General features: G+C 44.3%; 2 protein-coding genes across 5 annotated transcripts in view; both read left to right on the top strand.

The window, feature by feature from the left end:
- The window catches only part of ttn.2 (titin, tandem duplicate 2), a 186,214-nt gene extending 178,643 nt beyond the window's left edge, over positions 1–7,571 (top strand). For all 4 annotated transcript variants that reach the window (XM_055505204.1, XM_055505205.1, XM_055505207.1 and 1 more), the window contains 3 exons: positions 41–5,716; positions 5,786–6,067; positions 6,316–7,571. In XM_055505204.1, the coding sequence (XP_055361179.1) occupies positions 41–5,716; positions 5,786–6,067; positions 6,316–6,608 (6,251 nt within the window). In that variant the 3' untranslated portion in view covers positions 6,609–7,571. The remainder of the gene's footprint in view (positions 1–40; positions 5,717–5,785; positions 6,068–6,315) is intronic.
- A 13,927-nt stretch (positions 7,572–21,498) lies between these two features.
- Positions 21,499–22,837, top strand: LOC114846919 (trace amine-associated receptor 13c-like). The gene has a single exon (XM_029136165.3). It carries the CDS (start codon positions 21,928–21,930, stop codon positions 22,756–22,758), a length of 831 nt encoding a protein of 276 aa, XP_028991998.2. The 5' UTR covers positions 21,499–21,927; the 3' UTR covers positions 22,759–22,837.
- The last annotated feature ends 2,422 nt before the right edge of the window (positions 22,838–25,259 follow it).

Consider the following 25,259-nt stretch of genomic DNA (forward strand, 5'->3'; position numbering starts at 1 on the left):
TTTTAGGTTGAATTCAAATATTTGTACCCTTTTATTACAGTTCCTGCAAAGATCCACCTGCCGAAGGAGCTCCAAGGAATGGGAGCAGTCCATGCTGCCCGTGGTGATCACATCACAATCAAGATCCCTATCTCTGGCAAGCCTGAGCCAGCAATCACTTGGCAGAAAGGTCAAGAAATCCTCTCAAATTCTCCTTATCATCAAGTCATCACTACCAGGTCTTTCACTTCCCTCGTCTTCCTGAAGGGAGTTCAGAGAAAGGACACTGGGTACTACATCATTAGTGCGAAGAACAGGTTTGGAACAGACAAGCAAACAATTGAGGTAAATGTGGCTGACATACCTGAAGCGCCTAAAGGACTTGTGGTTAGTGACATTGCACGAGACTCTATCACTTTGAGCTGGGAGGCCCCTGCCAGTGATGGTGGAAGTGAAATAATTAGCTACATAGTGGAGAAATGTCCCACTACTGGTGATAGATGGATCCGTGCTGGACACACCAATGACTGCAGCATCACCATTATCAACATATTTGGAAAGACCAAGTATCAGTTCCGTGTCATTGCTGAGAACCAGTTTGGTCTGAGCCCTCCTTCTGATCCCACTGAACCCATCACCACAAAAGAGGACAAGTCTGTGATTAGGAACTATGACGAGGAAGTGGATGAAACCAGAGAGATCACTCGGGAGGAAGCTCTGTTCTACAAGGTGAAGGAGCTTTCCTCCAAGTATATTATCTCTGAAGAGCTGTCTCGCTGCCAGTTTGGAACAGTCCACCGGTGCATAGAGATTGCTACAAAGAAAACCTTCATGGCTAAGTTCATCAAGGTCAAAGGAACTGATCGTGAATTGGTTCTCAGGGAAATTGAAGCGCTAAATTTGGCAAGGCACAGGAATATTATTTATTTGCATGAGTACTTTGAAAGCATGGAGGAGATAATTCTGATCTTTGAGTTCATTTCAGGAGTTGACATCTTTGAGCGCCTTGGAACCAGCCACTTTGAGTTGTCTGAACAGGAGATAGTCCGCTACTTGAGGCAGGTGTGCTCTGCCCTCATGTTTTTGCATAGCCATAATTTTGGTCACTTTGACATCCGCCCGGACAACATTGTCTATACGACAAGGAGAAGCACCAACATAAAGATCATTGAGATGGGCCAGGCTAGGCTCCTAGTGCCAGGGGAAAACATTAGAATGTTGTTTTCTGCACCGGAATATTATGCTCCTGAGGTCCATCGCCATGACCTGATCACAACAGCCACTGATATGTGGTCTGTTGGTGTTGTGGCCTATGTTCTGCTCAGTGGTCTTAATCCATTTGCTGCAGAGTCAACAACAAAGGTGATTGAGAACATTTCCAAATGTGAGTATATCTTTGACAGTGAAGCCTTTAAGGACACCAGCTTGGAGGCTATGGACTTTGTAGACAGACTTCTGGTCAAGGATATGAAGCTTCGTATGACAGCCCATGAGGCTCTTGAGCATCCATGGCTCAAAATGAAGATTGAACATGTCAGCAACAAGCCCATTAGGACACTGAGACATAGGAGGTACTATCAGACCCTGGTGAAGAGGGTGGACACTATTATATCTGCAGCTCGTGTGGCATATGGTGGTGCATTTAAAAACCAAAGAGGACTGGCTGTGGGTAAAGTCAAGATTGGAACTGAGTATCGTGGTCTTCGAGCTGGTCCAGTCATGCATGCCTCAGCTGAGGAAGGTGGCTATGTGAGGTTCACATGCAGCCTTGTCAACTATGACAAGAGTACACAGGTTTTATGGTACTTTGGAAACCGTCAACTTCACTCAAGCCATAAGTATGAGATTACTTACAGTAACGGTTTTGCCAGCATTTATGTAAAAGACATTGAAAACGATGATGATGGTGTCTACAAATGCAAAGTGGTGAGTGATGATGGGGAGGATGTTGCCTACGGTGAGCTATTTGTTGAGACCATAAGGAACATTAGAGAGCACTACGTTAGCCGTTCCATCAAGAAACTAAGAAGGAGAGTTGACAAAACTACACTCTTGCAAAGACCACCAGAGTTCACTTTGCCACTTTATAACTGCACTGCCTATGTTGGCGAAGATGTTCGTTTTGGTGTCACCATCACGGTGCATCCAGAGCCCCATGTCACATGGCTGAAGAATGGAGAAAGGATTAACCCAGGTGACGATGACAGCAAGTACACCTTTACCAGTGATAAGGGTCTGTACCAGCTGATAATCCACAATGTGGATGTGAGTGATGATGCAGAATTCAGCGTTGTTGCTCACAACAGGTTTGGGGAAGACAACTGTACAGCCCGTCTCACTGTGACACCTCATCCTGTATCAGAGGAAACAATGAGGCCAATGTTTAAGCGTCTCTTGGCCAACATCGAGTGCACTGAGGGACACAGCATTTGCTTTGATCTCAGAGTCTCAGCAATTCCCATTCCCACCCTAAAATGGGAGAAGGATGGAAAACCTTTGCAGTTTGGTCCCAAAGTCATTGTCATACAGGAAGACATTGATTATTATGTCCTGCACATTAGAGAAACTCTCCTCGAGGACTCTGGCGTGTACAAGGTTACTGCAAGCAATCCTGCTGGGTCTGCAAGCTGCCAGGCTACTCTGAAAGTAGATCGGCTGACATACACCAGGAGAGAGTACAAAAGTGAAGAGGAGAAATACAGTCACATACAGAAACAAATTGAGAAAACCAACAAGTTGGCTCAGGAGATTGTTGCTACTGAGGAACTTGTACCCCTCAACCCAACAGCCCAGGAGGCTCTCAAATTCGCTGCAGAGATGTACAAACCTGCAGTGAGCACCAAGAACATTGAAGGGGAGTTTGACATTACTGTTAAGACATCTGAGACAAAGAGACTGGAAGAAGAAAAGAGAATTTTTATGCCATACAAGATCCCTGAACCTGTGGTTCATGATCCTCGAGTTCTAGATGAGGACAAAGCCATCAAGCAGTTTGTTCCCCTGTCTGACATGAAGTGGTACAGAAAGCTTAGAGACCAGTATGAAATTCCAGAAAGGATGGAAAGAATTTTGCAGAAGAGACAGAGGCGTATTCGTCTGTCTAGGTGGGAGCAGTTCTATGTCATGCCACTTCCAAGAATCACCGACCAATACAGGCCAAGATGGCGTATTCCGAAACTCACTCTGGATGATTTGGAGACTGTTCGACCTGCATGTCGTTCAGCCTCTTCTGAATCTGAGGCCTCTTTCAGGTCCAGGAGGAGATCTCTGGGAGACCTTAGTGATGAGGAGCTTCTGATGCCTGTGGACGATTACCTCTCTTTGAGAAGGACTGAAGAAAGGAAAATCATGCCAGAGGATGAACTGGAACTCGGCTTTTCTGCCTCCCCTCCTGGAAGTCCTCTCCGAGTTGAGCAACATGCTGTGGAACGTGAAGAGAAGAGGCTGGAGGGCAAACATGTGGCAGCTGAGGTTGTGGAGACTAAGAAGAAACGTACTGTTTCTCAGTATATGAGAAGGAGAAGATCATTGTCGCCCACTTATATTGAGCTTATGCGTCCAGTGTCAGAGCTGATTAGACCATGTGCCAGGCCTTCTGTGCAAGCAGAGGGAGACATTGTGGAGAGGAGGTCCCCAACCCCAGAGAGAACTCGCCCACGCTCTCCTAGCCCCATCAAGTCTGTCGAGAGGTCCTCACGCTCCTCCTCCAGGTTTGAAAGATCTGCACGGTTTGACATCATGTCCCGCTATGAGGCCAGAAAGGCTGCTTTGAAATCTGAGAGGAAATATCAGGTGATCAGCCAGACACCATTCAGCCTGGACCATGCTCCGCGTGTGACTGTCAGGATGCGCTCGCATCGCATACCCATTGGCCAGGACACCAAATTCACGCTGAACATCCAAGCCAAGCCGGAGGCTGAGGTTATATGGTTTCACAATGGAACTAGAATTTCTGAAAGCAGTGACAAATATGTCTTCATGAACATGAGCGGGGTTTTGTCTGTAGCTATTCTGAACTGCCAGGAGGAGGACAGTGGCACATACCGCTGTGTGTGCTCAAACTCCAAGGGAGAAGCTTCAGACTATGCCACTTTAGAGGTATGTGGCGGTGGCTACACCACTTTTTCCTCTCGTCGAAGAGATGAAGAAGTCCCCAAACCATTTGTTCCGGAGTTGGCTCAAGTTGACCACTATCATATCACTCAATTTAAAGCTGGCTATGCTTCTAAGTCCCATTTTGAGGTGGAAGACAGCAAATCAAAGCTGACTGAAACACACAAAGTGATCACACATGAAAGTTATGCTGCCTCCTCTGAGAGGTCCTCATCTGCAGAGAGGTATGGCTCCTGTATCAAGTATTCTTCTGCTGAATACCTGTCCTCTGGCTCCTCCTACTCATCTGACAAGTTTTCTGTGGCTGAAGCTAAACTTAAGTCATCTGTTGCGGAGGCCTCTGATTTTTCTGTTCACAAGGTGAAGTCTTCTCTGCCTGCTAGAATCCTTATCAAACCTCAGTCTGTAACAGTTGCAGAGGGAGAGACAGTCAGATTTGCTTGTGATATTGATGGAGATCCTGCACCAACTGTATCATGGATTCATGAAAGCAGAACCCTAATCTCATCTCATCGCATTCAGGTCACAACAACACAGTACAAGTCCAGTCTAGAGATATCCTCTGTGACTGCCTCAGATGAGGGTAGTTATAAAGTTGTAGTAGAAAACTCAGCAGGTAGACAAGAAGCTCACGCCAGATTGACAATCCAAAGACCCGGCTCCAAAGAGAAGGTCAAGGCTGTCAAGTCCCCTGAGCCACCTGTAAAAGCACCTACTTCAAGTATCAAGTCACCAGAACCTTCAGTTACATTCACAGTCCCCAGTGTCAAGTCGCCAGAATCCAGCATCAGATCCCCAGAGCCTTCAGTGAAATTACCAGCTCAAAGTATTCAGTCTCCTGAACCAAGTGTCAAATCTCCAGAAACAGCAGGAATTAAAACTACAAGAAGTGACAAGTCTCCAGAGCCAGTGACACCCTCTCCAGCAACTGTCAAGTCGCCTGAACCTGAAGGAGTTAAGTCACATCGGGGTATAAAATCTCCTGAACCGAAACATAAGTCAGCGGCTCCCCTCAAGTCCAATGAAACTGAGGAAGTGAAAGCTCCCCGTGGTGTAAAGTCCCCGGAAACCCCAGGAATCAAAACACCAAGAGGGGTAAAATCCCCAGAACCAGCTGGAATCAAAACACCAAAGGGTATCAAGTCCCCTGAACCTTCAGGCATTAAATCACCAAGGGGTGTGAAGTCTCCTGAGCCTGAAGGAATTAAATCACCCACTAGGATGAAGTCTCCTACTCCCATCATGTCCCCCAAAAGAGTTGTGTCTCCAACAACCATCAAATCCCCAACCCCTAAACCTCCAAAGGTCCTTAGTCAGTTAAGAGCTGAAGCCTCGGAGGGTTCAGTACAGATTGCTTGTGTCTGTGAGAGCAGTGTGACGGACGTAATGTGGTACGTTCATGGCAGGAGGCTTTCACAGAGTAGCCGCTTTGAGATGCATTACTCTGACGGTTCATGCAGCCTGAAGATTCATGACCTGACTGACAGTGATCAGGGCGAGTACACCTGTGAAATGATATCAGAGGGAGGAGTTTCCAAGTCTTCATTCTCCCTCACTGGACAGTTGTTCCAGTCCATACGCATGAAGGTCACAGCCTACCATGAGCAGCAACTGGCAATTAAAGGTAAATCTTTAAGCAGTCTTCTATAAACACAGCCCTCATTCAAAGGAATTCATGTTTACTTTTTTACAGGATCATCAGTGATGAGTCATAAAGAGACGTCATCCTCCTTGATGCAGAAGAAGGAAATTCACAAAGTGGAGGAGTCATCGTTCGTCTCTTCCTCTGCCCAGCAGTCACTGATGTCCTCCATGATGGAGTCAAGCTCCTTCAGCAGCATGGCAGCTGAGATGAAGTTTGAGACCATGTCCATGTCTAGCATGTCCTCTGTGGCATCTGAGACATATGCTAGGAGCTCCAGCAGCCTGACAGAGATGGCCTCTCACATGGAGGGATCGTCCTTCAGAACAATCAGTAAGATTTGACCTGTAATGACACCTGCTGTGACCTTGTGAAGTATAAAAAGTCCGGGAATCAGTAAGATTTGACCTGTAATGACACCTGCTGTGACCTTGTGAAGTATAAAAAGTCCGGGAATTAAAACTTACATAAACAAGTTTCTGGTGCAAATGTTCATTTCACCAAAAAAAAACACAAACTCAAAAATATCTATTCTAACTGATATGTGTGACATAGATAAATACACCTGGTTGTGTTTCCAGGTTGTGCTCCCAGGATTGAGGCTCTGCCAGAGGACATCAGCATTGAACCAGGCAAAGTCCTGACAGTTGCCTGTGCCTTCTCTGGTGATGCTCAACACATTGAGTGGTCTCGTGGAGGAAGAACCATTGAGGTGACAGCTGGTGGTCGCTTCCACATAGAGACCACGGAGGACCTGACCACCCTCATTATCACTGGGGTGAAGAAGGAAGATGCTGGAACTTACACCCTCAAACTGTCCAGCGAGCTTGGATCTGACACAGCAACTGTTCACATTAGTGTTCGATCAGTGTAAAAACACAGTCTACCTTCCTCTCCTCCCTTTTCACTGCATCCGTGGCTTTTTGTTTATGAATTCAGCAAATTAATCTATGTGGTAAAGACCTTATTTCTCTTTCTGTAAATATGAACTATTTTTATACCAAACTTGACATTAATTTATGCCAAACTAGACTCAAGTCTAAAGTTGTAGTAACATGTGCCATATTGGACAACGAAGACTGTGACATGTACATAATGTATATAGCCGAAATGAACGGTTATGGAAAATGTTATGAATTGTTATTTATGACAATTATATTAACTAAAACTAAATGAAACTAAATGTGGTTTAACAGGAGAAAGTTCTATTAGGAACGAATACCCTGTTAAACCCAGAAACTAAACTCTGTGCCTCAACCATGTGTTGAAGTCCTAAGATTGCCTCAGCAGGTAGAGAGGCTCCCTGCTGACGTCACCTCAATCCGAGACTTACTATGAAAGCAGCGCTGCAGAGTCCGAGCAGTGCTGCTTTATTGTAATAAAGTCACGAGATCCTGAGTGGTGTTTGCATTTACCCTCATGCAAGCAGGACGACTGGACCTTGTGTTCTGACTGATTATATCACGACGCCTTTTCGATGACGTGCTCACAGTGCAAGCGGCCTGCACTCCCTGAGCATAATTGTTTGTTGTTTTGTGCTCTGCTTCTGGCAAATGACCATCCACTGGGCTCCTCAGTTGTACCATCAGCCTGGCCAATCACATTATTGAGAATCTGCCTCGTGCTTGTTTGCAGAGGCAGAGCTGTCTCTTGGAGGCCTGCAGTGTGTGTTTGTGTTTTATTTTAGTCAAGCAGGGCATTGTCAGTCAGGTCCACCATCACTGTTCTGCATTCAGAGGCCCTGCTCTCTGGTTTGACGGAAGATAGATTGTAGCGTTTTCACAGCCTCCTTGAGTGTTTTTCCACTTGGAATGAATAAAGCATGATTGCAGCACTACAGGAGCAGCCCACTGTGATTCTTTTGTGCAATCACAAATTTACAATACGCCAGGATGCACTCACTATATTCTTTTGAGCAGCATAGAATCATACAACTGGAGCTTTCTGAGAGGATGTTGCCTGAATGTGAAACTGGATCAGTTTTAACCAAATACAATCTGGCATTAGGTAAAATCACGCACTTAAGCTCATATGTAACATACAAGAGGGAATGCTGAAGATTCTAGCTCCAGCTGAGGTTTAGTGTAGTATTCAACAGATATGTGCAACTGAACAGTGTTCACCCCAACACATAGGTGAAGACAAATCATGTTTGTTTCTAGTCTCTAAAAAACAGGAATCTGTATAATAACAACAATATTAGGCTTGATGATGGAATACATCAGTTGAATTTCTTAATAGTGGTGGATATTGTTGAGACGACACAATCTTAAATCACCAGTAAACTTAAATATTTTTATTGTTTCAATATGCATTGATTCTCAAAAGAGTAAAAACTAAAAAACACTGCAGAATAGTAGTGATTCCTGTAAGTTGGGTGTGAAAACACAATGTGAAATTGTGAAAGCACTGTACTGTTCATTAACTTTAAGTAAACCCTCTAGTCATTCTGCCCATGCACTTTTTTTCAAGAAGACCCCAGAAAATAGGTTTGGGTTTGAAAGCTCTGTACCATCCATCCATTTTCTCCTGCTTTTCCTGATCGGGGTTGTGGGGATCTGGAGCCAATCCCAGCTTGCTAAGGGTGAGAGGTGGTGTACTCCCTGAACACGTCGCCAGTCTATTGCAACGCCAAGTAATGATCATATGTGAACACAATCACAGAAAACACAGCAATCAGCAATGAATGAATCAATGAGTGAAAGGACAAGGAATGGTCAAGCCTTAAGTTACCAGCTTGGTTGAACAAGGCGTGCCGTGCCCTCTCTGATCCAGGTGCCGCGGCCTCTGGGCCAGGAATCGTTGCTGAGCAACAAAGGTAATTCCACTCATCTGTATGCTACTGTACACCATCACAAAGAAACAACCCCAGTTTCAGGATCAGAAAGCTCTCCAGCTTTGCAACAACATTTCTAGGACACTTAATGAGTATCTCTCACTCCTTGAGACAATGAGTGTAATGACAATTGCTACACTGTTTGATCCCAGATTCAAGGCTGTGGCTAATCTAGCCACCGGGGTTACAAGCCAGTGCTACTTCTGTGCCGGTCCCTAGCCCGGATAAATAGAGACGGTTGCATCAGGAAGGGCATCCGGAGTAAAACTTGTAAAAATGACAGGGAAAAAGGGAGGAAGATGTGGATGTTGTGGAGCAGGAAATTGCAGAGATTAGAAGGATGAGGTGAAGAAGGCTCTGAAAAGGATGGAGAGTGGAAAGGCTGTTGGTCCTGATGACGTACCTGTGGAGGTGTGGAAGTTTCTAAGGGAGACAGCAGTGGAGTTTCTAACCAGTTTGTTCAACAGGATTCTAGAGAGCGAGAAGATGCCTTAGGAATGGGGGAGAAGCGTTCTGATGCCGATCTTTCAGAACAAGGGTGACACGCAGAACTGCAGCAACTACAGAGGAAAAATGTTGATGAGCCAGATAATGGAGCTGTGAGAAAGAGTAGTGGAAGACACACTCAGGAAGAAGGTGGAGGTTTGTGAGCAGCAGTGTGGTTTCATGCCCAGAGATGGAGGCAGCAGAGATGAAGATGCTGAGGTTCTCCTTAGGAGTGACGAGGTTGGACAGAATCAGGAACAAGCTCATCAGAGGACCAGCTCACGTTGCCTGTTAGCAAAAAAGTCAGAGAGGCCAGACTGAGGTGGTTTGAACATGTGCAGAGGAGGGAGAGTGGATATATTGGTAGCAGGATGTTAGAGATGTAGCTGCCAGGCAAGAGGACGACCAAGGAGGAGATACAGTATATGGACGTGCTAACAGAGGACATGAGGTTGGCTGGTGTGAGTGGAGAAGATGCCCAGGATAGAGATAGATGGAGAAGGATGATTCACTGTGGGAAAAGCAGAAAGAGAAGAGAATTCAGACTTAAGTCCTAATTTTAAACAACACTGTAGCTTTCATACACACCCATTTCTCTTTATATATTATATAATCACAGGAAGAAGAATACATTCTACCTGATTGACTGCAGTCAATTCGAAGTGTTGGTTAAAATACAGTATCAAAAGCTAAGTTGGCACAAGATGAGCCATCATTGCATATTATATAAATATTGCACAGGTTTACACAAAAAATATTGCACAGCAGAAAGTCATAACATAACCACTGATGCAGTGGGTGAGTTATGGACAGGAGGTAGTAAACAGTCTCTGACCTCTCGGCCAAGCAAGAAACATCAGTGGCGTAACCAACAGGTGAGAGAGGTGAATTACTTTGGGCTTTCAGCTCCTTCCAGATTCTGCAGGCCTCTGAAGGAGATAGAACAGTTCCAGGCACAGTCTCCACCTGAGTAACAGGAGCCGTCTGATGGTGTGGACCTCCCTCTGATGAAGTGGATTATGAGGTATCTCCCCACTTTGGCCTGTGGTGTGGGGGCCCCACAGGGACTGTAGGGTTAGGCGCAACACAGACAGCTGTGTTCTACAGAAGATCTCTGATGACTGCGAATCTCGGCCTGATCACAGACAACAACTGCTCAGAGTACAAAGGACTCACCAGAGGACCTTCTATGACTCGGCGGTGGCATCAGCCATCCTGTATGGAGTGGTCTGCTGGAGCAGCAGCATCACAGTGAGGGACAGGAAGAGACTGGACAGGGTCATCAAGAAGTCCAGCTCTGTCCTGGGCTGCATTCTAGACTGGAGGTGAGTGAGAGAAGGGTCCTGGCTAAACTTACATCCATCCTGGACCAGGGCTCTCACCCACTGGAGGACTCACTGTCTGCTCTGGAGCAGCTTCAGTAACAGACTGATCCACCCTCACTGTGTAAAAGACCCCAGATCTTTCCTCCCTGCCGTATCAGAGACTAAAATCATCAGTGTTACTAGGATGCCCAGTATACCAATGTTGGTACTGTGTTTTCATGTCTCCATGAGAGGACCACAGCACAGCCTGTGACAGGGCTGATGAACACAGGCTCACACAGGTTTTGTTGAAGTGGCTCGTTCAGCTTGTCAGTCAGTACTCAAATGTGGATCAGCCTTAGATGCGCGTGCCATCCATTCTGTCACAGAAACACACAGGAACACGTAAGATTTTGTGCTGGCCAAAGCAGACAACTGTGCCTGTCTGATCCTGATACAACAGTAAGATTGTACAGTACAGTAACAAATGTTGGTACAGTGTGTTTTCATGTCTCCATAGAGGCTGTTTAGATGACCACAGCACAGCCTTTGACAGAAAACACAGGTTTTGTTGTTGCAGCGTAAACGGCCCTGTTTATGGAATGATAGAAGCCGTACACAGGATGTTAGCTAAAGTGTGGCAGTCTTGACTTCTCTGTGGGAAGTCCTACAAAAACAGTCATTTGACTTCTGTGTGGGCAGGGTAGTGTTTTAATCTTCACCCTGCAAAGAAATGCAAGGACTCTGTTTTGGCAGCTCCAGTGTCTTTGTTAAATGAAGTTCCAAATCAACTTTTTAAGACCAGCTCTGTCGCAACTTCAAGGACTGCTGGTTTGGCTTCTGCTCAATTTTCAAGTTTGGATTAGAACTGCTGAATGGACTGCTGAATATTTTGCCTTATAGGAGGAGGATTACAGCAGAATTGATAAGACAACTATCATGTTCCTAGAAGTACAGGTCGAGGTGGAGAAGTAGCAGCAATTTATAACTCAGATTTACTAATTACTCCTAAACCTAACTAATTTAAGAGCTCTGAGCCTTTCTTATCCAGACTCTAAAACTCAAAAGTCAGTTATGTTTTGTACTATTTAATGTCCTCCTGCTTCATATTCAGAGTTCTTGACTGAATTCTCTGAATTAATATCTGACTTAGTTCTTAGCACAGATAAAGTCATTGTAGTAGGAGACTTTAACATTCATGTAGATGTTGACAGCAACTGTCGCAGCACTGCTTTTAACTCCTTAATGGACACTATTGGTTTTACAAAGCAGGTAAATGAACACACTGTGAATGAACCCACAATGAACTTGTTTTAATAGTACCCTTAATTTTGTCCTCACATATGGGGTTGAAATTGATTTAATAATTAAATTAAATTAATTAAATTAAATTAATTAAATTAATTAAATTAAATTATTAATTAATTAATTTTTTAATTTAATAGTTCTTCCCCAAAACCCCCTGTTATCTGAACATTTCTTATTAACTTTTGAATTTACCATAATTGACCTTGAAGCAGCTGGAAATAAATTTTGCTATAAGATGTTTATCAGACGATGCTGTTGCCAGATTCAAGCATATGATTCCATCATCTTTTGCCCCAATGTCTTGTAGATACACAGAGGAGAACAGTCACCTTAATCCTTATGAACAGGTTGACTGTCTTGTAGATGATGCTGCAGCTTCTCTACGTACAATGTTAGACACAGTGGCTCCTCTGAAGAAGAAGACAGTGAATCAGAGGAGGTTTGCTCCATGGTATAACTCAGAGATCCGCAGCCTAAAGCACAGGACTAGACAACTAGAAAGACAGTGGCGTTCCAACCAAATAAATGTAAACGGCATCGAATGGAAGGACAGTCTAATAATATATAGAAAAGCACTTTGTGCTGCTAGAAAAACACATTATTCCTCCTTAATTGAGGAAAACAAAAACAACCCCAGGTTTCTTTTCAGCACTGTAGCCAGGCTGACAAAGAGTCATAGCTGTATTGAGTCTAATACCCCCTTAAATCTCAGCAGCAATGACTTTATGAACTACTTTACTAATAAAATTATCACTATTGGAGAAGACATTCATCAGTGTCTTCCTCCAAATGACAGAAATCAATGTCTAGATCCAACAACTCTAATATATTCACAAAGTTCTGTGTCTTACTTAGAAAGCTTCTTCCCCATAACTCATATAGAGTTAATTTCATAAGTAGCTCTTCCAAATCATCCAAATGTCCTTTAGACCCAATCCCAACAAGATTACTTGAAGTAGTTTTGCCTTTAATCAGCTTGTCCATATTAAATCAAATCAACCAAGCTTTACATATAGGTACCATGGGCTTTTAAGGTGGCTGTGGTCAAACCTTTATTGAAAAAACCTACTCTGGACCCTGAAGAACTATAGCCCCATTTTGAATTTACTCTTTATCTCTAAGATTCTTGAAAACATTGTGAATAACCTGTATGAAGATTTTCAGTCAGGATTTAGAAAACATCATAGCACAGAAACAGCTCTGGTTAGAGTCACTAATGATCTTCTATTAGCTTCAGACAATGGTATAGTTTCTGTCCTTGTCCTGTTAGATCTTAGTGCTGCATTTGATACAGTTGATCACAACATTCTATTACAGAGATTAAAACATATCAACGGAATTATTAAAGGAACAGCACTGGGACAGTTTAAGATGGTTTAAATTGTATTTATTGAACAAATTCCAGTTTGTTCATGTCAATGACAAATCCTCCACATGGACAAGGATTAGCTATAGAGTACACAGGGTTCTGTGCTTGGTCCAGTACTGTTCAGTCTATACATGTCTCCTATAGGTGATATTATTAGGAAGCATTCTATAAATTTTCATTGTTATGCAGATGGTACTCAGCTATATATGTCTTTAAAACCAAATGAAACAGATCAACTAGTCAAACCGCCTATATTTATCTTAGAAATATAGCTAAAATTAGAAACATCCTCTCTCGATGCAGAGAAACTGATCCATGCATTTGTTACCTCTAGGATGGACTAGGTGTGCCACAACGCCGACCTCCTCTCACGGCTCCGGTAACTCAGATGGAGATCATGCCTGGAACTGTTATCTGGAATCTGGAAGGAGCTTAAAGCCCAAAGTAATTTACCTCTCTCACCTGTTGGTTACGCCACGGATTGATACTATAACTCCTTATTCATAGTATGTCCTAATAGCTCTTTAAAAAGCCTCCAGCTAATTCAAAATGCTGCAGCCAGAGTTCTGACAAGACCTAGATGTAAAATGTAGGATAACATTTAAAATTCTCCTACTCACCTACAAAGCACTTAATGATAAAGCTCCTTCTTATCTTTAAGACCTTATAGTTCCTTATGCTCCCAGCAGAACACTTCGTTCTCAGAGGGCTGGGCTACTTATGGTTCCTAGCGTCTTTAAATGTAGAACGGAAGGCAGAGCAATGCGTCTGTCTCGTGTTGTGGACCACTTCATGTTTCCGTGATAAAACAGACAGTTTTACGATGGATGTCAACCTACGTGAATTGGTCCTCGCCCTGCTGATTTTTTTTATTACATTTCTTGCATTTACCACTTAACCAAATCTTAAAGTTTAAAAATCAAGCGCCGGCGTGTTATATTAATCAGCCACAGATATTACTGAATTGTTTAATTAGCTCTTCTGTTTCCTTCTATCTCTTATACCCAATACCCAATAACCTCCCATCATTGTTCCATGTTTAACTAACCTTATAACCTACTAAACCTTTCTTCAGTAGTTGTGCTTCTCCCTTTCTCTCTCTCCCCCACTCTGTCCTCTTCTGCAGGTATCATCGGACTCAGAGCTATGTGTCCGTGATGGGCAGCTGCAGATCCAACCATCCTGCCTGTGCTCTGTTGTTGATTGTTCTTTCTTTCTTTTCTTTTCTCTCTCTCTCTATCCCCTCACCCAACCGGTCAAGGCAGATGGCCGCCCACATTCAGCCTGGTTCTGCTGGAGGTTTCTTCCTCATTAGAGAGGGAGTTTTTCCTCTCTACTGTTGCTGTCAAATGCTTGCTGTATGTGGGATCTGTTGGGTTTAGTTGTGTAAGGTCTTAAACCTTACCTTGTAAAGTGCCTCGAGATAACCTTGTTGTGATTGGGTGCTTTATAAATAAAATTGATTTGAATTGAATTGAATTTGAACACTATGAGTCTGAGAGGGGGGTTGTTCTCTTCTAGCTGATGCAACTCCATGCTTTGGCCTTTTCCTGCTTTCTCAAGATCGAACAAAGCATAAGAGACACAGCATTTATCGGTCATAAAAGAGAAGGAAATATTTTTTTTGCGCTCAGGAGTTGAAGCAGGAAACTTGCACTTTTCTGACCATTGTGGATATACTGTGTTTCAGACCAAAAAGCTTTACTGGATTATATTTGCTGGACAGCAAACACAGAATGACACCAAACATGTGAATGGACAATGTATGGAGTTCAGATAGTCATCAAAAGTAAATAATGGAAAATTTATGGATTTATGGTTATTGGGTTTGCGCTTTTGGTGACAGTATTGTGATTGTTGTTGTTGGAAAAGGTTGGAAAGACTTTCCAATGATGCATAACATGCATGGCTGAGGTTTTGTAGCTGAACTGTACCCCTTTCATAACTCATGGGGCAGGGGGACCATCCCAGCTCAGGGACGGCTGAACTAATGGTTAAGCTCCAGTTACTGAAAACACAGAACATCTATGTGGAGTTTGTTGTGTCTGCAGCTGAGGGGACTAGACAAACACAATTAGACACACTTTTTTTTAGCAGTTGAGTTTCATTTTGGTGTTACTTTGCCAGACATGTTATATTATTTATTGTTTATTGTACTGACTCTTTGCTCTTTGGATTGGATGTTGTATCTTACACTAATACTGGATTTCCCTCCCATGACACAATTAAAGACACACAATCAGTTCTCATGACCCATGAGGCTAGAATGTTTGTGAACAACCGGAGCCTCTCTGCTGCACAGCTCAGCGCCCACAGCTTGTTCTCTTAGGGGAGCTCTAATCAGAGGTGTGAAGAAAACAAGCTGCCACGTTAACAGCTTGCCTTAACATGTTGCAGACGTTCTCATCATCATTCATTTTATTAAAGTTTGAAAGGATTCAAAAACATTAAGGGCGCTTTCACAACTTAATTGTTTGCTTTTGTCCAAATCAGTTGATGAGTTTGTAAACCTGTAGCAATTTCTCCTTGGTTCGGTTTCATTTCACACACACAAAATTCCAAGTGAATCAAACACGTCACTTCAAACTACGTGGGAAACATTCTCTCCGCTTATTGGTCAGATGAGAAGATTGCATTTGGTGCCGTTTTGGTTCGGTTCAATTTTGGTAAACGCCTTTTAGTTGGTCAGCGCATTAATTCATTGTTCGGCCATTCTCTCTGTCTGGTCCTGCAGCCTTGTTGATATCAATCCTTTTTAGAGGGGATTTCAGCTGGTGAGATTCAAGGGTGAGTACCAGCTCCTCTGTGGGTGGTGGTGCTGTCTGGGTTTTCACTCTGCTGGGGTGATCATCGAAGTGTATGAACAACTGGTTAAGAGGGTCAGGAGGTGTGGCTTCATGGCTGGTTACAAGAGCCTTCAGCAGATCCAGGTGAGCTTGATGGAAGTTTTTTATGAGGGTAGCGTTCAAAATGTCTCATGCCGGAACCCATGACCGCTCCTCCGGATCGTACCCCTCCCAGTTGACCAGGTACCCGCAGTCAACAAGCCAGAAGAGCTTTGACCGTATATGCAGGACCACCGTCAATGACCCTCGAGGGAGGTTGTGGAGGAACCAGAGGGACGAGCGGACAGTTTTGGACCGGTTTGAGATGGCTGACGTGGAAAGTGGCGTGAATCCGCATCGACCTGGGTAGAACGAGCTGGACAGAAATTGGATTAATGATCTGGGTTATTGTAATTGGTCCAATGAACCTCTGTGCCAACTTATGTGATGTGACGCATAGGGGGAGGTACTTAGTGGACAGCCAGACCTTGTCCCCCACCGCGTACAGGGGTTTGGCTGACCGCTTTCGGTTGGCTGCCACCTCGCCCTGCTTGTACTCGCAGCATGACCTGCCACCAGGTCTTTTGACAGCGTCCCACGACTGCGTGGGCCGATGGGACTCGAACCTCCTCTTCCAGTGCCGGGAGCAGTGGTGGCTGGAACCCATAGGCACACTGGAAAAATCCGAGACGTATAGTTGTTGTATTGTAACGATCGACCAGCTGTAGCTCTAAAGTGCAAAGGCCTAAAGACATGCTAACGGCTAACGCAACACACAAACAGGAGTGGCAGCACGTCATCAGGACAAAAGCTCGATCCACCGCTTCCTGCCTGTCGCCAATCGAAGGCCCATAGCTATTAACTGTTCCCCACACAGGTGTGTGATTGCACCAACTCAGAGTAGCACATTTGAAAGGGACAAAGGCTCGGTTGACTCGCTGTAGCCGTTAGCAACGCTAGCGATTAGCTTGTCTCACATGTGGGTTGCTACATTTTAAACAGACCCAACTAACATATTTAGATATCACACATATCAAGCACAAACTTACTACAGCGAGCTAGATCCACCGCTTCCTGCCTGTCGCCGCTGGAAGGGCGATAACGATCAGCTGTTCCCCGCAGGTGTATGCGATTACAGAAAAAGGACAAACGCTAGACCCACCGCTCCCTGCCTGTCGCCGTTCGATGCCGATAGCCATTAGCTTGTCTCACATGTGGGTTACTACATTTTAAAAAGACCAACTAGCATATTAAGTATCAAGCATGTACCTACTACAGCGAGCTGGACCCACCACTGCCTGCCTGTAGCCGCTCGATGCCGATAGCCATTAGCCTTTCTGCATACAGGTGTGTGGCTGCAGGAGCCCACATGAGCACATTTGAAGGGGACAAAGGGTCGGTCGACTGGCTGTAGCCGTTAGCATAGCTAGCTACTAACTTGCCTCACACATAGGTTACTACATTTTAAACAGACAAATTAACATTTTAAAACATTATAAATATCAAGCATGTACTTACTTCAGTGAGTTAATGACGGACTGTAGGAATAGATCCTTTTTTTCCAACAGGAGCCGTGAAACAAATCCAGCATTGTACGCACCCTCGTTTGAAATGCACATACGTCCAAGCTGGGTTGCAGGGTTCTGGGGTACCTTTTCTGCTGCCCTCTGCCTCACCCGGCTTGGGGGGGTTGGGCGGGGCTCGGGAGGAGCTGTGGTCCCTGCCTGGGGCCACATGGACAGCAAGCCGGAGACCTACCCTCCCCACAAATGTGATCGAGCGAATGGTGTGGGAGCGAGAATGTATCTGAGAGTGCATTGGTTCACGTATGATTGACTAGTTTGTTGTGAGAGACTTTATTGTGTGTGTGTGATGATGTGTGTTGTACATGTGGGTGGGTGTATGCGTCTGTGTTTGTGTGAGTTTGTATGCGTGTGGTGCGGTTGGAGAGTGGGGGGTCCGGTTTTCCGCTCGAGGTATGATGATCGTCTGCCTGGGTGGTCTCTTTTCTGCTGACCCCCACCAATTGCTGGCCTTGTGCTGCAGGCCGGTGTGGTGCCAGGGGATGAGGCTGGGCCGATGGGGTCGGGCCCGCTCCGCTCAAGTGGGGGTGGTGGACTGGGGGCGGGTCCCACTCTGGGCACGGGGGCAGGCTCCCTACGGACCGTGGGTCCTCGGGCTCCACTCTATCAGGCCGACCCTCCGACCGGGGGGAGTGTTTGCCCCTGGTTCGCATGGGGCGGGCAGTGTTGACCCCCGGTGGCCCACTCTGACCTGGGGTGCTGCCTCTGTGGCTGCTGCAGCTCTGCCTGGGGGGCTCTGTGTGGGCGGCTTGGGTCGCAACACCTGCCCTCCTGGAACTGAAGGTGTGCGGGCTCCTAGGATTCTTTCTTCTGCTTGTTGGATGGGCGTAGTGGCCGAGCCCCTCACATCACCCTGGCTTCCACAAGTGGCATTGTTCATGCACCAACGTCTGCCTCACCTTTTGGGTGAATAATATCAAGCTACAGCCTTACTAACCTTGTAGTGGGACACTTTCCAAATCCAACTGTAAGTATTACTGATACTTCACTACCAATATCAATAATGTGTGAATATGGAAATTGTGGTGTTGTATGTCATGACTTTTATTCAGTTGTATGGGATATGTATAACAATGCACATATGTATGTATATTATATGTATATGTTTGTATGAGTATGTGCACACACTATTATCGATATTAATATTAATCTCCAAGGTAAACCACAGTACAACAGTTGTTTAGTTATGAATGTGTTAGCCTAAGGTACATCCCTGCTTCCTATTTATTTTGCTCCGATTGTTTACTTAACAGATCTGCTTGGTGTCAGCAGCTGGTTGCACCCCTTACCCCCCCGCCCCCCCCCAAAGCAGAAACTTAACCTGTCCACCAACACAGCAACATCACATATTTGGGATTAGCTAAATAAACCATCAAATAAACCATAAATCAAGAAGAGTATATATATTATATATATACCCCTCTTGTTAAAGCAAAGCTGTCCATCACATTCATATGGCATTCAGCGTAAGATACAGTATGCAGCTTGCTAAACTGCTGGACAGAACAAAAAAAAAAAGAAATGCACATACGTATGAATGCTGAGGCAGTGTTTCTGGCACCGGTCTGTTTAAAATAAAAGTGACCCACAAAGTCCTCACTTATTGATCCCTTGGTAAAGTGAATAGACTTTGGTGTTGGTTAGAACACTCAAGAACCAAACTATTTCTATGCTCGTCTGTTCACGGTGAGTGAGAGGGGGCAAATGGCGGAAGTCCAGTTTTGGTTCGGGATCAATTCAATTTTATTTCAATTCAATTTTATTTATATAGCGCCAAATCACCACAAAGTTATTTCAAGGCACTTTACAAAGTAAGGTTTAAAACCTCACACAACTAAACCCAACAAATCCCACATACAGCAATCATTTAAATTGAGAGCAACAGTGGAGAGGAAAAACTCCCTCTCTAACGAGGAAGAAACCTCCAGCAGAACCAGACTGGATGTGGGCGGCCATCTGCCTCGACCGGTTGGGGTGAGAGGATAGAGAGAGAAAAAAACACAGCAACAACAACAAGCAACAACAGAGCACAGGCAGGATGGTTGGATCCGCAGCTGCCCATCACAGACACCAAACTTTGAGTCCTATGATACCTGTAGGTGAGGACAGAGAGAGAGAGAGAGAGAGGGAGAGAAGCACAACTACTGGAGAGAAAGAGACAAGGTTAGTTAAACATGCGACAATGATGGGAGGTTATTGGACAGAGGAGGTAGAAGGAAACAGAGGAGCTCAGTGTATAAATTAAGTCCCCCAGCAGTCTATGTCTATTGCAGCTTAACTAAGAGATGGTTCCTGTGACTAACAATTATTGCCAGTGACCTGAACCATCTCTAACTATAAGCTTTATCAAAAAGGAAGGTTTTAAGCCTAATCTTAAAAGTGGTTCCAGAGGAGAGGAGCTTGATAGCTAAAAGCTCTGCCCCCCGTTCTACATTTAATCATTGTGGGGGTGGTGGTTCAGGATTTGCAGGGAGGACTTCCTACCAATAGGACGACAACTGGGGAACAATCTCAGAGTAGGACGAGGTCTCTCTCTATTGGATGAGAAAATTTATGTTTTCAAAATGTGAAAAAAGGAGGAAATGCATCTCTACCGTGCTCAGTGTGTGTAAATGTGACCCATAGAGTCACAGGAATGCTGCAAAATGTCCAAAAAGTGGATTTTGCATGATATGACCCCTTTAAAGATAATTGCTCAGAAGTAATTAATGTGTCCCACCTTCTTCATATTATGAAAATTAGATGTTGCTGGGTCAATAAAGCTTCCTGGGTGGCATGATGATGATTGATGGGTACTGTGTCTGTGTGCTAGTGTGCCACATTTTGAAGGAGGCCGTACAGCAACACAATGCGCCACACCTTGACAGGTGGCCATTGCAGCACACCCCCGGTTCTATCCAAGCAGCACTACTGTCCTTTGAACAGGCTGATCGTCCTCTCCACTACTAACCATGTTTTGGAATGGCAGTCTGGGGTTGGTGAGTGGAGTCATCAATATTATATTGTTCATACTAATGTATTGTTGTTAGTTATTTTTATACAAGACAAATATTCAACACTAAGATGCGCACAGGAACGACTTTTACACACGTGATTATTGACATTACTACTATAGATACTCAGACAATTAGGGGCTTGATACAAAGTCCTGACACTAGTGTGTAGTGTTTGCTAATAAGACGTTTTTATGTTAAATCACCAACTAGCATCAGCGATTAGGAAAAAGTGATATTTTTAGGAGCACAGGTTCTATGCGCAACAAGACATAATATTAGAACAGTTAAATGATTAACTCACCCAGAAGCTCAAGAAGGATTCCTCGTGGAAATTTAAAGTGGTTGATGAGCCACTCGTCATCATTCACACGAAGGTCCTGCCTGTCCCTAAAGACACGCTCTTTTCGATTTCTACCATTAGCAAGATCCTCTAACAGGGCTAGAGCCATTGTTATAGAATATGTTCTGCCCTGTTTGGCACATGGTTTCATATCATATCCTGTAATTACAGACAGGTGGCTGTATTAATTGTCTATTGTTCCTCTCCGGCTTGAGTGATGATTGTTTTCACATGATTAAGCTGTTTCACCGCTAAGTGTTGCCAACGGCCCAATAGCTGTAGAAAAGTACTTATACAAACCAGGGAGCTACCGTAGGCTTACGCTAATTTCTACTTTACGTAGTTCTGGATACATCTGAACCTTGGCCTTAATTTGTTATTACGCCAGGTTTGAAGATGTCATGTCATTAGGAAGTAAAGGGAAGAGTTTGGTGTCACTTGGCTTGGTGAAAGTTGGCCAACAGGATTTTTCTCCCGGTGTTTTCTTGTGTCACTACTGTCACCACTGCCAAGAATTCTGCCAGGACAGCACACATATGTTGCTCATTTACCATGGGTTTTACTAGTTACTCTATGATGAAGAAAGAAATTAGTTGCTATGCAACTGGCCTAAAGACCAAACATGTGATCACCGAGGAGAGAGAGAGAAAGGAGACAGAGAGAGAAAGAGAGAGAGAGAGAGAGAGAGAGGGGGGGGGGGGGTGAAGGTTAGGACACAGTGTGATATATGAGTGGTGTGACAGAGCTGTAGTCAGACGCTGCCACAGCTGCAGCTTCTCCTCCTCCTCTCTCTGAGGATGGAGGCCCAGGACGGAGCAGAGCTCTGCTTTCCACAGCTCCTCAACGCCTCCTGCTGGAAGCCAAAGCGCCATCAGTCTGACGCTGTGCTGCTCTATCTGCTGTTCTTCATCTCTGCGCTCACTGTGGTTCTCAACCTGCTGGTCATCATCTCAGTCTCCCACTTCAGGCAGAGATCAACTTCTCAGCACACTTTACAGCAGCTCATGGTTTTATTAGTGTGACCACAATAGGCAGAAGTTTTACTTTACTGAATAGTGTCACATCTTGACACCAGCTGCATCTTCTGCTTTGCTGACACAGCTTTTTAACATTACAGCCAGTTGAAGGTCGTATCACTCTGCATGAATGATATTACATTACGTGCTTTTGTGTCCCTGCAGGCAGCTCCACACACCCACCAACCTGCTGCTCCTCTCTCTGGCTGTGTCTGACTTCCTTATGGGTCTTGTGGTGACACCGTTGCAGGTTTATAGAAGAATATCCTGTTGGTATCTTGGAAATCACATATGTTTTCTTCAGGGTTATGTGACCTTCTCCATCATCTCTGCCTCAATAGCGGGCATGGTTCTGATATCAGCTGATCGCTATGCAGCTATTTGTGACCCTCTGCATTATTCCACCAGAGTCACTGTGAGCAGAGTTAAAAAGTGTGTTTGTTTGTGTTGGTTTTGTGCTTTTACATATAATATAATACTTTTTAGGGAGGAGTTAATTAAACCAGGTCTTTATAATTCATGTTATGGGATGTGTGTGGTTTACATTGACCGCATCATGTCATATGTTGATGTTGCTCTGACCTTTGTTGTTCCATTTTCCTCCATCATATTTCTGTATATGAGAGTGTTTCTGACAGCAGTGTCTCAGGCTCGTGCCATGCGCTCTCACGTTGCAGCCGTCACCCTCCATCATTCAGGGACTAAAAGGTCTGAGTTAAAGGCAGCCAGGACGCTTGGTGTTGTTGTGGCTTGGTTCTTAATATGTTTCCTTCCATATTACCTTCTTACCCTAATACCATATACTTTACCGGCAGTGTTTAGTTTATTTCTGTTGTGTCTGAGCCCCTTTCTGAACCCTGTGATCTACGCCTTGTTCTACCCCTGGTTCAGAAAGGCTCTGAGGCTCATTTTCTCTCTCCAGATTCTGCAGCCTGGCTCCTGTGAGACCAACATGCTGTAATTAGACACTGCAGTTTGTTTAAGTAAAGTAGAGACATCTTGGTTTTCGTACCTATCTCTGATGAACAAAACCTGTGGCTAAATCTGCTCCAAAGGTTAACTAACTACAGAAAGTAGTTGGGAGGAGTGCCTACTTTGCGTTATTGTTTCATGCTACATCTGTCCTTAGTGCCGCATAGCGCATTCAGAACAACACCCATTTGAAAATATACTAATCACTAGACTATGTGTAGAACATGACATAAAACTTTTACTTGCTAAGTAAGACTTATAGTCACCTCTGCTCTGTATTGAGAGAACAAACCTTTAGGTGCATTACTTCACATTGAAATGTGAACTTCAATGTGACAACATTTGAAATTAAATTTGGTGAAAGTACTGTAAAAATGAACATATGTAGAAAAACACTATCAATGTACCAATGCTCCAGCTGGCCAAAGCCTAATGTCTCTAGCGACTGGTACTTAAAGTGGTGGAGGCTGGATTAGTGGTTCATTTGTCTGCTACTGTAAGTTTGTCCGAGCCAGGTGACTTGAGAAACACTTTGAAAACCCCTGACATCTTTCCCAGACTTTTTCTATTTAAATTAAGGAAGCTAAATGTAATGAGTAAATAAACAGCTGAAGAGAAGCCTCCTCCATCAAATAGTCTAGTCCTGCACAGGCAGCTACATCTGAGCATGTATGACTCTTTATTACATACATTTTGTAACTGAATATATTTGAAACCAGGATCTGAGTGAGGTAGAATCCACTCCTTAATGTGGGAAACAGCTTTTAAATCATTCTATGTTTAACAGTAGGCTCTTCCTCCAAAATGAAACATCTAAATCATAAGTTAATGAAAACGCTCCCCCACTGTGACTTGGATGGCCAGTAGTGGAAATGCAGGTCATGCGGGGAAGACTGGACCTCATCTGTTTAGTCAGCTTTTTCAGGAACTGCAACAAAGTCTCCTGTCTCAGTGCTTTCCATTATCCCGCTGATGTTGAAAAGATAGAGAGGATCAACTCTGTCAGGTGCTTTTTCCCAATCAGTTTACAGATCTATAATATCCATCCATCCATTTTCCAAGTCGCTTATTTCCATATGTGGGGTCGCGGGGGTGCTGGAGCCTAACCCAGCTGGCTATGGGCGAGAGGCAGGGTACACCCTGGACAGGTCGACAGTCCATCGCAGGGCAACACAGAGACATACAACCATTCACACACACTCATACCTACGGGCAATGGAGAGAAGCCAATCAACCTAATGCACGTCCTTGGACTGGGAGGAAGCCGGAGAACCCAGAGAGAATCACACCACCGTTCATCTATAATATCATGCAACAGAAATAAATAATTCATAATTGTTTGATTAGGAACATAATACCTTAGGCTACAATGCACAATGCTATTAATGCACTGTTTCAGTCTGAGAAGTCTTGAGAAGCACTTTGCAATTATCTTATAATCCATGCACAAAAGTGACATCGTTATCCACATCTTCAGCAAACCAAGATCCCTTTTTTAAGGTAAAAGTGTCAAGACTGCCCTTGTGCGACTAAGTGGCAACAGCCCAGAGGCTAGACAGCTTGTAAACACCTCAAACCTGTCTGTCCCCAGTACATCCCAGAAGCACTTGAAGAACTGCTGGAAGGCAATCAATTCTGGCAAGATGATTTTGCCTGAGATTGTTACGCTTCTCATACAACATTGTCTATGTTCCAGGGAAGAACCTTGTCACAGCTGATGCTTTAACCAGAGCTCCACTACGGGGCCCACGTGTCTCCCAGCCGCACAGGGGTTGTACGTTATGTAAGGTAAGACCATATTACGGTGGTGATTGTGCTGACAGATTGATCTGGCTGCAACTGTTCAGCATCTTTATGTATGTCATGATGTCACATCAGTAATGAGCTCCCAGTTGTGCAGTGGTCCCATTATTTTTTTGCTAATTTCACAATATTTGAGAGAATTCAACAGTTAAGTTTAAACCCAAACAAGACTCAAAAGACAGGACAGAGAGGTTTAACATTTTATATTTTATTGACAGAAGAAGCAGACTTACGAGGGCATAAGTACTCACAAAAAAAAATTTGAAAAAGTGGCGATTTATTTTTCAATATACTCTCTATTTAGTTCGATACACTTGACCCAGCAATGCTCCAACTTCTTTAAACCGTCAGAAAAATACGTTTTCTTGAGGTCTGCAAAGTCCCGCTGATTTTTTCAAGTTTGGAACCAAAAAAAAGTCGCACAGGGCCAAATATTTGGACTATCATGGAACGACGCAAAAACTCCTAGGGATTGCACTTAAACAGCATCAAACACTGCTCTGAAGTGTTCTCACGGTTGTGCTTGTTGTCCGGAGTGAGCAAACGCGGCACCCATCACGCCGACAGCTTTCTCATGCCCAAAATTTCATGCAGGATATGACCTACGCAGTCTTTTGAGATGCCTACTGTCTCAGCTATCTCACGCACCTTCAATCGGCGGTTTGCCAATACGAGATCATGGATTTT

The sequence above is a fragment of the Betta splendens genome, chromosome 21, assembly GCF_900634795.4.
Source record: "Betta splendens chromosome 21, fBetSpl5.4, whole genome shotgun sequence".
Lineage (NCBI taxonomy): Eukaryota > Metazoa > Chordata > Actinopteri > Anabantiformes > Osphronemidae > Betta > Betta splendens.